At 29.9% G+C, this 14,263-nt stretch overlaps 1 protein-coding gene and 2 pseudogenes across 2 annotated transcripts; all 3 read left to right on the forward strand.

Annotated features, from left to right (window-relative positions):
* Positions 1–1,420: 1,420 nt before the first annotated feature.
* Positions 1,421–3,322, forward strand: LOC149492248 (UPF0481 protein At3g47200-like; annotated as a pseudogene). The gene is made up of 3 exons (XR_016319070.1): positions 1,421–1,540; positions 1,791–2,174; positions 2,414–3,322. The product of XR_016319070.1 is annotated as a UPF0481 protein At3g47200-like (transcript).
* Positions 3,323–10,862: 7,540 nt separating this feature from the next.
* On the forward strand, positions 10,863–11,614 carry LOC149492249 (NADPH HC-toxin reductase 1-like; annotated as a pseudogene).
* Positions 11,615–12,662: 1,048 nt separating this feature from the next.
* On the forward strand, positions 12,663–14,211 carry LOC105650564 (UPF0481 protein At3g47200-like). Its single transcript, XM_089716782.1, has one exon. The coding sequence runs from the start codon at positions 12,837–12,839 to the stop codon at positions 14,097–14,099; it is 1,263 nt and encodes a 420-aa protein (XP_089572908.1). The 5' UTR covers positions 12,663–12,836; the 3' UTR covers positions 14,100–14,211.
* Positions 14,212–14,263: the final 52 nt, after the last annotated feature.

Raw genomic sequence — 14,263 nt, forward strand, 5'->3', positions numbered from 1 at the left:
AATTAACTATAGTGTACTGAGAGATCAAGACATGAAATATAATCAATTACTAGTCAATAACAAAGTGGACCTACTCCCTTTCAAAAAAAAAAAACAACGTGGACCTACAAATTTATTACTTCATCCGTTTGAGCGACATTTAATTTTTATACCTAAATTGGTTGGAAAAATGTGCACCCCACTATATATAATCTACCTAACACATTTTTGTCGCTTTTGAAGGGATAAAATCTTTCTTTTGAATTTTATAGAATTTTGTTTAATTTTTCTATAATTTAATTGGATATATATTTTAAATATTTTTTAAATAGATATAAAGATAATTAGACCTTTAAAATTTTAATATTTTTTCAAACACTTTTATATGTTACTTTGTAATTTTTTATCTAATCTCATTTAAATCTTCTTTAAACTTGATAAAGTACATTCTATTACCAATATTATTGTTTACAACTTTACATATTGATACTCATGTAGAGTTGAAAACTTTAAGTAATTTATTTTTAATTTTGTGCAAAGATATGGTCCAAAATATTACATGTTATTGACAAAATTTTAGCTTAACTTCATCAATTACTAATCTAAGTATGTGAGACCAAGACATGAAATATATTACTAGTCATAACAACGTGGACCTACAAATTTATTACTTCCTCTCTTCCAATTTACGAGCGACATTCAATTTTTTTCATAAAAATTAAGAAATAATTGAAATATAATGATTTTTTAAAAATATAGAGTAGTGTGTGTCAATTGTCCTTCTTAAAATTAAAAGCTCCTCATCTAATTTTGCTACAAAATACTTAATAAATATGGATAAAATTTTAAAAAATAATAATTAATATAGTCTCAGAATTCTGAATAAATACTTAAAGTGGAATAAGATAAAATGCATAATTGTTACTATTAAAGTGTAACGAAGGAGGGAGTACCATATTAGGACAGAACAGATTGCATTATCAAGGAGAAAAGAACAATGAAAGAGAGCATTCGACTTAAATTGGTTGGAAAAATATGCACCCCACTATATATAATATACCTAACATATTTTTTTGAAAGGATAAAATCTGCCTTTCAATCTCCAAAACACTTCTTGCACTTCAGTTTTGCGCACTCCTCCCTTTCACATAGAAATATGTATTTTCACATTTAAATTGAGATAGTATTGAGTTAAAATTTTGTACCAGTGAGTTTTTAAAAAATTACCCAGAAATACACTTTTGAAACTACCTTATTTTTTTAAGAAATAACTTTAATTTTGTGATCCATCAACTGATTTACAAACAAAAGAAATTAATATAAAAGCTACGACTGATAAAGGCAATACAATTATCAAATTTAATTAATTAATTGGTAGGACCAGAGCGTTGCATTGTTGATGAGAAAAGAAAAATCAAAGAGAGCATTCGTCTATAAAAAGGTTAATATTGTTTGGATACACCCACGCCCAACACATTTTTGTCGCCTTTGAAGGAAAAAAACCTGAGTGCTTTCAACTGCTAGCCAGACCACTACTTCGGGCAAAGATCTTGCACGTAAGGTTTGCACACTCTCCTGAAAAATTTTGCCTTTTTTTTTTTTTCATTACTGAAATGTAATATTGATAACCTTGAATTAACTTTGATTTCCAATTCTTATACATGTCCTTGTATATCAGTTTTGATCTCTCCCTGTCAAAAGTTCTTTTTGGTTGCTAAAAAGATGTGTTGTGTGCAAATGGAGTTAATTAATTAACAAATATTTTTTTAAAAAAGAATATATTATGAAGTATATTAGGTGTTCTTGGGCAGATGGGACAGAATGGTGAAGGAAGTAATTCAAATGATGTCGAAGCTGAAAGGGGAAAGCAATTAGTCATTGACATAACAGACAACTTAGCGCGTTTACTATCGGAGCCAGCTTTATGGCCAGAAATTTGTATCTACAGAGTTCCAAGAAAACTTCGAGCTATAAATCCGTCAGCCTACACTCCTCAAATGATTTCCATAGGCCCTTTTCACCACAATGAAGATTCATTGAAACCTATGGAGAAGCAAAAACTGAGATATTTGGCAGAATTCTGCAGAAGGACTGGCAAGACTTGGGTTGAGCTTGAAAACAAAATTAGAGAATACGAATTAAAAATCCGTCACTGTTATGATCAAACATTTGAGCAGTATGAACAGAACATGTTTGTAAGAATGATTCTATTGGATTCTGTGTTCATTATCTAATTTTTTTGAAAAAAGACTATTGCAACAGAAGAATCAGAAGAATATAAAGCTGATTATATATTAGGAAAACCATCTAGCGAAGATGCCATATTAGAAGATTTGATATTGCTGGAAAATCAGCTGCCTTATTTTGTGCTTGAGAATTTATATGAATTTGCTACTGGAAATTCTGATTTTTTTTCTCGTGTTCACCAACTTAGGGTATTACCTGCGTGCTCCAAGCATTGATGATGACGATCATAAAAATAATAGATGTTGCGATTGCTTCTCCATTTTTTATGGGTTTTGGATTTCGAATATGTTCTGCTGTCAAAAAGAGCACAAAGACGATGAAAGTACAAGTACAGAAGGAAAAGAAATTGAGGAGAAGCCTAAGCACTTTACTGATTTGATTAGAAGATTAAGATCCTACAAACATCCAGTGTCAAAGAATGATGCTTGTATTAAAAGTCTTTATAATGCTACAAAGTTACACGAGGCAGGAGTCAAGTTTAAGGTGGATAAAAAGGCGTGGCCTCTTGATATAAAATTTGAAAGGGGAGAATTGAAAATGCCAAGATTTGAAGTTGAAGATGGCACAGAACGATTGATAAGAAATCTGATGGCTTTTGAGCAGTGTCACTATCCATATGATCCTTACATATGTGACTATATTTGATATTAGATTTTCTAGTAGATACTGAGAGAGATGTGGAATTGCTTATTCAAAATGGTATTATCACTAATTTGCTTGGGGAGCACAAATCAGTGGCTGAGATGGTGAATAAGCTTTGTCTTGAAATTACAACACGTGGGTCTTGTTTCTATGGAGTAAGTGTGGATCTTAATAAACATTATGAGAATTGTTGGTTTAAGACTGTGGCTATCATGAGAAGTGTATATTTTAGCAATCTCTGGAGAGGGACTGGAACTATTGCAGCAGTTATACTTCTATTTCTCACTTTCATACAATCTGTATACTCTCTCAGACGTATATTTTAAGTTCAGTGTGCTTATGTTGTAGTAGTGATGTTCTTATAATATGTTGTTATGGTGATGTTATTATATTTTAATGTTCTTATTATAGTATATGTTATTTTAATAAGACTCTGCTCGGTTTGTGATTTGTATTTGTTTTCCAACTTTTGACATTCTAATAAGAGTTTGCTTTATCTGTATTGCAAAGTGCTTCGGCTCCCTTCATCTCCTCCCTTCTTTTTATTTCTTTGTTTAGCTATCAAAAGGGCAGAGTCTTACTGCTTTAGCTGTAAGTTGCCTTATCGGCCGCATTTGCCAAATTTAAAGCCATAAACTTTTAGTTCAATTTTCATAACGACCATTGCGCTCAATGATTCTAAATATTTATTTCAGTCCACAAGCGAAAGTAATTTTCAATCTGCTATTAGTTTGCAAGCCAAATTGATAAAAAAAGGGTTACACCTATTCGTCATTAAACTACCTAATCAACTGAAAAATTTTCTGGGAAGACACCGCCCGAGACTCAAGAACTTTCTCTTAATCTCTCTTTTCAAGCACTGACCCATCAACATCATAAAATTAATCCTATTAATATTTAAGCAAATAATTCTAAAGGGAGATTGGAGTCGAAATCCACGCTATCTATTGAAAGATCCCAATCTCCGATTGGCGAATTGGTAACTGAAGTTGGAGCGGAATCAGATTCCGGCGTTCTTGCATTATTGTCTATTCCAAAGCCGGACGATGTCGCCGGAGATATAAATGCAGGTGAAAAGTTAACAAAGAAATCATTCTCCGTTATTGAGTCCTTGAAAATATCATTTTCTTCATTGAGAGAAAAGGGTGGAAATATTTCCAAGTCGTCGCTTTTACTGAGTCCTTCTCTATAGTCGAAAGATATCGCTTTTAATAGCTTGGGCTTCACTTCTTCGTGTTGTTGCTGTCGTTCCACAAACTGATGGACCGCGCGTATCCTCGTCCAACACCGAATTAATATGATATTATCCGCTTTGAACCAAGCCCTCACAAATTTATTTTTGATTACCTTCCAAAAAATCTCATACTAATGGATTGAGTTTGAATCATTATATTTTAATTCCTCTTCTCTTTTTCATTTGACGTGGGACTTGGGAGGATATCCCAACATAAACAACCTTGTGAGTGACGATGAGTGCATCTATAGTATCCTCTGCAACAAAACATGTCGTTTAGTGAATGTGGTGTGGAGTCTGGAAAACTCAGAATTTTATATTTTAAGATTATAAAAGTCAGAATGTGGTGTGATGATATATCATTTTAATTAATTTTTTATGCATTTTAATTGGAGAAAATAATATGTTTATCCTTTTGAAGATTCTTTTTATTCTATTTTTACTGCCTTTTAATCGAAAAAAATATATTTCATTTATATTTTTGAATATCCTTTTAGTTAGATTTTTATGCATTTAATTCGAGAATATATATATATATATATATATATATATATATATATATATATATATATTTCTATTTGATCTTGTAATATTATTGTCCAATGATTTTATAATTAATAGTTTTTCTATTTTTAATCATATATTCTCATGTTATATTACTTTTTAGGAGATAAATGGAAAACCTTATTTCAACTATTGAAAGTGGAACTTAAATTCTATTAATTTATTATGTTCTAAATTTTTTAAAATATGACTAAACACTTTATTCTTATACTATATTAGTTAATTACAACGAAATTAAAATAATTTTTTAAAAAATATTATTTCTCTTTAATTTAATTTGGAGAGAACACTTATTTGAATCATTTACATATTATTGTATTTTAAAATTTTTTAAATTTAACAAAACAATGGAATTATGAAATTATAGTATTTGACTAATATAAAAAAATAGATTTTTTTTATATTTTTTTAGGCTAATGAAATTTTTTTGAAAAAAATATGCTATAAATATTTGAATTTGCTATTATTTTTGTTTTCAACCTTTCTATATTAAAAATGAAATAAAAAGAAAATTCAAGAGCTTTATTTTCATTCAATATTTTATTCTTTTATTTTTGAAATTTGTAGAATTTTATTTAATTTTTCTATAATTTAATTGGATATGTTTTTTTAAATATTTTTTAATAGATATAAAGATAATTAGACCTTTAAAATTTTAATATTTTTTCAAATATTTTTATGTGTGACTTTGTAATTTTTGAATTTAATCTCATGTATATCTTCTTTAAACTTGATAAAGTACATTCTATTACCAATATTATTGTTTACAACTTTGCATATTGATTCTCATGTGTAGTTGAGAACTTTAAGCACTTGATTTTTGGATTCTATGCAAAGACATGGTCCAAAATATTACAAGCGATTGATAAAATTTCAGCTTAACTTCATCCGACGAAAATAATTGATGTGGAGATCAAAATCATATATTATATTGTGGCTATGCAGAGTAAGTCGTGATTTATTAGATTAATGTTATAATATCGCCAAATTATAGAATATTTTGCAGTATGATAAATGCAAATTTGTAGTGATTTTATATAATTAGTTAACAATAAAATTATATATATTTTTTATTAAAGAGGGAGAAACATAAACATCATTTTCTTTTTAATTAGATATTATAATAGAATACATGTTCAAAATTCCATTGTATATATAAAATGCAACATTAATAAATCATTATTTTTATTTTAATCTAAATAACATTTATACTTAAATATTATGTAAATTAAAAATAAAAAAAGTTAAACAAGTAACGTACACGTGGAACTTCCGTCATAAAATAACTGGTCATAATAAATGTAAGAACATTCAAGAGTTAAAGACTTATGTTAGAAGTGAGGGCTATTAAAGTTTGCCACCAATATTTTACTTTGGAAAATTAACTATAGTGTACTGCGAGATCAAGACATGAAATATAATCAATTACTAGTCAATAACAATGTGGACCTATAAATTTATTACTTCCCCAGTTCCAGTCGAAGTTTAATTTTTTCACAAAAATTAAAAAATGAATGAAATTTATTGATTTCTTAAAAATATAGAGTAGAATGTGTAAATTGTCCTTCTTAAAAATTAAAAGCTATTCATCTAATTTTTGATACAAAACATCTAATAAATATGGGTAAAATTAAAAAAAATAATAATTTATATAGCTTCAAAGTCCTGAATGAACACGTAAATTAGAACAAGATAAAATATTTTAATTGTTACTATTAAAATGTAACGGAGGACGGAGTACTATATTAGAACAGGACAGATTGCATTATCGAGGAGAAAAGAATAGTGAAAAAGAGCATTCGTCTTAAATTGGTTGGAAAAATATGCACCCTGCTATATAAAATATTTCTAACATATTTTTGTCACTTTTGAAGGGAAAAAATCTGTCTTTCAATCGCCAAAACACTTCTTGCACTTGAGGTTTGCACCCTCCTCCCTTTCGTATATAAACATATATTTTTACATTTAAATTGAGATATTATTCGGTTAAAATTTCGTAATGGTGAATTCTTAAAAATTACCAAGATTATTTTCTTAAGAAAAAACTTTAATTTTGTTATCCATCAACTTCTTTACAAACAAAAACAAAAGTAATATGAAATGCATGATTGATAAAGAAAATACAATTGTCAACTTTAATTAGTGGGAAGGACAGGATGGCGTTGCATTATTAACGAGAAAAGAAAAATCAAAGAGAGTATGTGTCTAATACGCGGCCAACACATTTTTTTCTCTTTTGAAGGAGGGAATTATGAGATTTTCTAAAGTAACCTTAGTTTAATTTGAAATTCATGATATATCATTTTAATTAATTTTTTATGCATTTTAATCGGAGAAAATAAATATATTTATCCTTTTGAAGATCCTTTTTATTCTATTTTTACTTCCTTTTAATCGAAAAAAATATATTTCATTTATACTTTTGAATATACATTTAATTAGATTTTTATGCATTTAATTCGAGAATATATATATATATATATATATATATATATATATGTGTGTGTGTGTGTGTGTGTGTGTGTGTGTGTGTGTTCTCTATTTGATCTTGTAATATTATTGTCTAATGATTTTTACAATTAATCGTTTTTTCTATTTTTAATCATATATTCTCAAGTTATATATAATACCCTGATTTTTATTTTCAAAACTTTTGAATTTTTAATAAGCAAAAACTCTGAATTTGTGACAGTATGGGCTTAAGTACTAAACAATTTTGATCTGAGCCCAAATTGTGACTTGGTCTTAAGTCCAACACAAGTTATCGGAACTTCTAGTCGAAAATAAATTAAACTTCTTAGAATTGATATTGGACCACTTAAAATAATAATAATAATAATAACTATTGAATCTGTAAACGCAAAGGATAGTGAATTATGGAGCAGAGTTCCGCAATTATATTCCAACTGGGTTGTAAATGAATAAATAGAGTATAGACATTTATTATTTGGATTGTACTTTGGAAATATTTGTGAAATAAATTATTGGGCTTGAATCAACAATTGTGAATAGAACGCGAGTCTTAAGTAATACAGGCTTACTACGGGTTTCGGGGGCCTTAAGTCCACCCAGGTCCTAGTGCCGATCCCGCCCACGGAAATGGGTCGTGACAAAGTTGGTATCAGAGCATAAGTTGGGCCTTAGGAATCAATTGCGGAACATAGGAAATTAAATATAGAGCTCCTATGTTGGGGTCGGCCGTAACCAACAAAGGAGATGTAGTCTGGATTGAATTCCATTTTAGTGCCGGTGGACGCATCGTGCATGAAGATGGAAGGAAATCTCTATGAAACTTAGGATGAGAACTATAGGTACATAAATAATAGTGAGGTATAGAAAGGTCTAGGTAACTGACGTTTATAAAAGAAAATATTTTGAGTTTTGCTAAATTCCCTCCATCTATTTTGAAGCAGAAGATCAGTTGGAAATTGGTGTAATGGCTTGATCACCCAGTACACCTTGATTCGACAAGAGACACCTGCTTCAAAAAAAAAAAATTATTTGAAACTGTTTAGAAAAGAATTCGGAGTTTTAAAGACATAACAAAGTGAATTTATTTGAACTATGATTTGAGAAAAATGTCTTGTTATTTGCTTATTGGAATTATTTTTTTGTTGTTTGGTTTTATTGTTTTGTCGGCATGTCAAAAATTTGTTTGATTTTAGACTTTAAATGACTTACGAGGATTGCATGTTTGATTTATTTTGAGCATATTGTCCTATCTCGAGGACTAAATTAGGCCTATAGAAATTATAATGATAAACTAATAGAGATCAATTCTAGAAATGTTACTGTTAGGGATTAAAAAGTGAAATTGTAATTACAAAGGTTAGAAAAGGAGGATCTAAGACAAATATCATCTTATAAGAAATCCTAATTTACCATGGTGAAACTCATGAATGTGAATGTATATAAAAAAAAAAAGGGTGAGAATTAAATTGTAGTAAGGTACTAGACAGATATATTTAAGATTCTGCACATGTAGGATACTTAATGGGCTAGACCAAGTTCATAAATCTTATAGAATAAAATGAATGTAGAAAATGATGAATAACTTTAAATCACAAATGGGGAATGAATGGAGAAAGGAACGTGGATGCTGTAGTAAAAACTTAATAATTAAGGGAATTTGATGTATCTAGATAAGAGTCATGTAGAAAGGACTAATACTATTTATTAATCTAAGTTAGAAAATGTATATAAAATCTGCTTTAAAGAATTAAGGTACGAAATTAGAATCGATGTGCTAAATAAAATAAAATAAAAATTTAATAAATTTTTTAAAAAAAAATCATCAGTAGAGATTGAAAAATTAGAATTAGAAATCCAAGAAACAATGACCTTACGACGTAATTAAATTTTGTGTAAAATGATGGTTTCACGCCATAGATTCATGTACCCATGATTAAAATTCTTTTAAGGATAAGATTTAATGAGATGGGTACACTAATGAGACATGGAGGATAAAAAAAAATTAAACTGAATCAAAAAAACTAAAGAATTTGGATAAGACTAGGGGATGTTAAATCGTAGAAAGGCCGATGATGATAATATGGTTAATTAATTTATCTACTATGAACTGCTAGAATAAATATAAGAAATGAATCGGGAAAGAAGTAAAAATTCAGATGTAAGAAATATGCATATATAATATTATATATATATATCTATATATATATATATCTATCTCTCTCCTCACCTGCTCCCCACTCCTCACATACGATCCCCTACTACTAGTCTTCTCCTCTCCATTCTCCTCTCCTCCATCCAGCCCTCAATCACCCTCCCACCTACTCCCAATCCTCCCGCTCCTTTTGGCCCCACTTTACCGTGTGGCTCCCTTTCCTTGATAGACCTAGTAACACAAAAGGAATAGTAATGCTAGAGATTAGATGTTCTTGGCATTGAAAATATGAGATAGTAGACTGAACTAGATGACTTACCGGATTATCCTCGTGGTAGATAGACAATTCATTTTTATTAAATACCAAAAAGGTTTTAGAAAATACAATGAGTATTGATTTCAAACTTCATGAAAAATTTTTTTTATACCGACGATTGATATTGGTCTTGAAATGAAATAAAGTTAAATGCAAATTTTTATTATAAGAAATTTCAAAGTTATGTGTGAGTGATATGCCGATATTTTTAAAAGTGAAAAGGGAAAGTTTTGAAAGTTTTTAAATAGCCAGTTACTCATAAGATGGTCAACCTAGGCTGTAGTTGTCAACTCATTAGTCGAATTTTAAATAACGATTAATCTAACAATTAATATCGCTGAAACAATGTATAGTAGAACTATTAGAAAAAGAGGACTCTTAAATTGCTCAAAAATCCTTAGTTAGTAGACACATTAGGTGAAATTCAGTATTGTAGACTATTAGTAGGAATGAATCTAATGAGGTAGAAATTTCTCAAGAATAAGAAATACAAATCAATAAAACTTAGAGATAGATACATTAAGAATTGAAATTTTAGTACTATTCCTTTTGACCGTAGTGAATTGTGACAAATCAGAACTAGAGAGATTTGATAATTTAAGCTTTTGGGTAGTTTGTCATATCATAAGAAAATTATTCAACTCTAGGGGATGTTTTGAAGTTAATGATATGTTGATAAATACAACTTAAACATGTGGTAATTAATTTCTTCTGGCTTTTCGATAAATATTAAAATTAATACATTGAATTCCTTACAGTAAAAGAATAAAAGAATCTAGTGAAGTGAATCATGAAGCAATTGATAAAAATTTTGACATGCTAGCCAAAGGAGGAAAGATCTGAACTAAGTCGAGATCTAGATAATAACACCAGGTAACATTATGCTAACCTGAGAAACTAAAGATGATAAGGTTGAATGGATAAATTTAAGGAAGTCACAAAATACCTTGCTAAACTTAAATAAGAAAAGGTTAGATAGATAAGTTGATATTATATTTTAAAACTTTGATGAAAGTAAACAATTAGTTTATGTAGTATAGATGCTAATTAGAGATTTGCTACTGTTTCATATTAAGGCATAAACTGAAGTCCCATATAGAAATGAATAAATTATTTAGTTGACATAGAATTTGACGCCTATTTATTTGATGTAATATTTGGATGGTAAGATAACATATAGAGTCGGGATTTAAGAAATTTCATTTAAGACTTTTATATATTGATAGGTATTAGGTGAAAGGTAAATAGTTGGGGCAATGACTGTACGAATAACTTCGTTGCATAAATAAATAAATTAATAATCGATTAATTCTGTATAATACATATTAAAATTAACAGTAAACTGCAAACTATTTATTAGGCATACACACGATCGAAGACGCTCTCAGAGCAAGAAGTGCTTAGGCATAATAGCGAAAAGCTTGAAGTAGTGAGCATTACATGTGGATTAGTGGGAGGAGGAACCGTACATTCTGCGATGTCTCAGAGTATGGGAATACTAATCTCACAAGTTACAGAGGATAAGATTTGGTATCCCACACCTAGGCAATTGGAAGACATAATAGGAAAGCTACCAATTGTTCATATTGAAGATGTTCGCGAGGCTCATATTTTCTGCATAGAGAAGCCATCCGTTAGCGGTAGATTTTTATGTGCTAAAGCTTATTATCATCGGCAGAGATTGCCAATTATTGGCAAAAGAAATACCCACATATTGCTATTAATGGAGAGTAAGTTAATTTCTGAGTATTGAAAGCAATAAATAATTCATATTAGAGTGTGTATTTCTAAAAATGAGAGACCTCAATCTCGAAATTCAATTAGAAATGAATTAAGAAAAGTAATAATTTATTGATTGATTTTCAGGTTTGTGGAGAATTTGGACAGGGAAATTGTTTTGAGCTCTACGAAACTGAAGGAACTTGGATTTGAATACAAGCATGGCGTCGAGAAGATTTTAGATGATACTTTAAAGTGTGCTCAAGAATTGGGCCAGCCTCAGTTTTAACTCAGCCCATTTAGTGCTAATTAAATAATTAATTAATGTGATATGCTAAAATAAATATGATGATGCAAGGCTTGACTCTCTTTATATATATATATATATTCGCTAATAAAATTTATTCTGGTAGCAACTTTACTTTATTTTATGAATTAAAAAAGACTTGCACCAATTTGGGTTATTTCCCTATTTTGTAATGTACTGCTATTTGAATTTAAAAAAAAAAAAAAAAAAAAAAAAAGACTTGAAGAATTCAGGTCTCGCTAATTAAAGGAGCAAAAAGTCAACAAGCAAACCCTAACAACCAAGAGAAACTGACATATGCTTCAAAAAAACAATTTTTTGTCTGCCATTTTATTCAACCAATGTATTCTAAATCTTATCAACCAGGGTTAAATCGAACATAATTTGGAGTCTATTAGTAACATTAATTTTTCAAAAAAAAAATATTTAAATATTTAGTAAATATTATAAAATTAATTAATTAATTTTCTCACGCCATATCGGATCCACGACTTTCAATTAAAAATAAACTAAATAAGTCAAAAAAAAAAAAAAAAAAGAAACGGGAAGGACTCTATATGATCTAACTACCCCACTAAAATAATTTGAACATTCATCTTATAAAATTAAATAAATGTGACCATTTATACATTGTATTCTAACAAATCGATCGTCAAGATTTCTTTTATTTTCCATTTTTTTTATCCAACCAATCGTGCAAAATTTCTTGTGTGGATGGACATGCATATTCTCATTGGAGAAGAAAAGGCTGATATGTAACATTTTTTTCCCATCGATGAGGGATATCAGTCATATAAGTGGATGAAATATAGATAATTACGCTTACATCTCAGCAAAGTATCCATTTTAGCATGCACATTCCATAATATTTGCTAAGTAAGTATATTTTTTTACACATTTAATTTTACTTGTAATGGATCGATTAAGTTGAGGTTAGAGTTGTAACGTATGATTGCGTATATCAGAACTGATTAAAAATTCTTTTGTTTGTATCGCTAGATCAAGCATTCTAAGTGATGGGAAGAACGAAACAGCAGATTCAGATGCTTCAAAAGAAACAAAAAACCAAACCAAAGTTGAAATTCCACTACTTCACGAGTTGCAGCGTTTAATTTCAGAGCCAGGCTTATGGCCATCTGAGCTTTGTATCTACAAAGTTCCAAGAAAACTTCGAGCTTTAAATCCAGCAGCCTACACTCCTCAAATGATTTCAATCGGCCCTTTTCACCTCAACGACGACGGTTTGAAAGTCATGCAAAAGCAGAAATTGAAATACTTGGTTGGCTTCTGCACGAGAACTGGTAAAAAAGATTGGGTTGATCTTGTAGACAAAATCCGAGACTGGGAGAAAACAATTCGCCACTGTTATGAAGTTTCAACAACTGATGAGATATCCAAAGAAGATTTTGCAAATATGATTCTGTTGGATTCTGTGTTTATTATCGAACTTTTCTTGAGAAGAGGAGAAAAATATAAATTCTTTGAGAACGGAAATAATGACAAATATGAAGAGGATTATATTCTTGGAAAATCGACGAGAGAATATGGTTTATTAGAGGATTTAATATTAGTGGAAAATCAGTTACCGTATTTTGTTCTTGAAGATTTATATGACCTCACCGTCGGAAAGTTAAACGAAGAAGGCTATCCTTCTTTTTCCGATCTTATGGTCAAAAATTTATGGGACTATTTATCTCCGCCACCAATTGACGAAGAACATAAAAAATGTAGCTGCGATTGCTTCTCTTGCTTTTATTGTTTTTGGATTCCTAGATGCTTCTCATGTTCAAAGCTCAACGATCAAAGCGTCAAAGGAGAAGAAGAAGACGACTTTAAAGAGAAACCGTTAAATTTCACGGATCTAATTCGACAATATCGTTGCTATAAGCGTCCCAAGTCAAATAACAATAACGGAAAAACAGTGAAAAATCTATACAGAGCTACAAGGTTACACGAAGCAGGAGTGAAGTTCAAAGTGAGTCCAAAAGCCTGGCCAATCAACATGCAATTTGAAAGAGGAGAATTGAGAATGCCATTATTTATAGTGGATGATAATACAGAGCGATTGATTCGAAATCTGATGGCATTTGAACAGTGTCATTATCCAAACGATCCATTCATCTGCGATTATATTTGGATTCTTGATTTTCTGATATACACAGAGCAAGACGTTGATTTGCTTTGTAGAAAGGGGATTATTGTTAATCTGTTAGGTGATAATGAATCAGTGGCTAAGTTGGTTAATAATCTTGGTTTGCAAATAAGGGCGTCTGGTTCTTGTTTTTACGATATGAGCGTAAGGCTCAATGAACACTACGATAATCTATGGTATCGTTCGGTGGCGGTCTTGAGAAGGGTGTATTTTGAGGATCTTTGGAGAAGCACCGGAACTGTCGTCGCCATTTTGTTACTGGTTTTCACCGTCACACAGTCTGCGTCTTCTATTAGAGATTTGTTACAAAATTAAGACTGTTTGGTTGTGCAATCTTTTCAATTTTTTTTCTATTTCCTGATTCATTGTTCTATCTGTAATGTTTATCTCTTTGAACGTTTCGCTATTCTAATAACAGCTTTTCATATTCGAATTTGAAACTGCAAATCTTAAAGTCAGAAAATACGATGCTAAGCTTT

This window comes from Jatropha curcas, unplaced genomic scaffold (assembly GCF_041381405.1).
Source record: "Jatropha curcas cultivar XTBG-Jc1 unplaced genomic scaffold, XTBG_Jcur_1.0 HiC_scaffold_35_pilon, whole genome shotgun sequence".
Taxonomy (NCBI): domain Eukaryota; kingdom Viridiplantae; phylum Streptophyta; class Magnoliopsida; order Malpighiales; family Euphorbiaceae; genus Jatropha; species Jatropha curcas.

Excerpts from the sequence above, each read along its gene's own strand:
- LOC105650564 (XM_089716782.1), top strand. The coding sequence starts at position 12,837 with ATGATTTCAATCGGCCCTTTTCACCTCAACGACGACGGTTTGAAAGTC.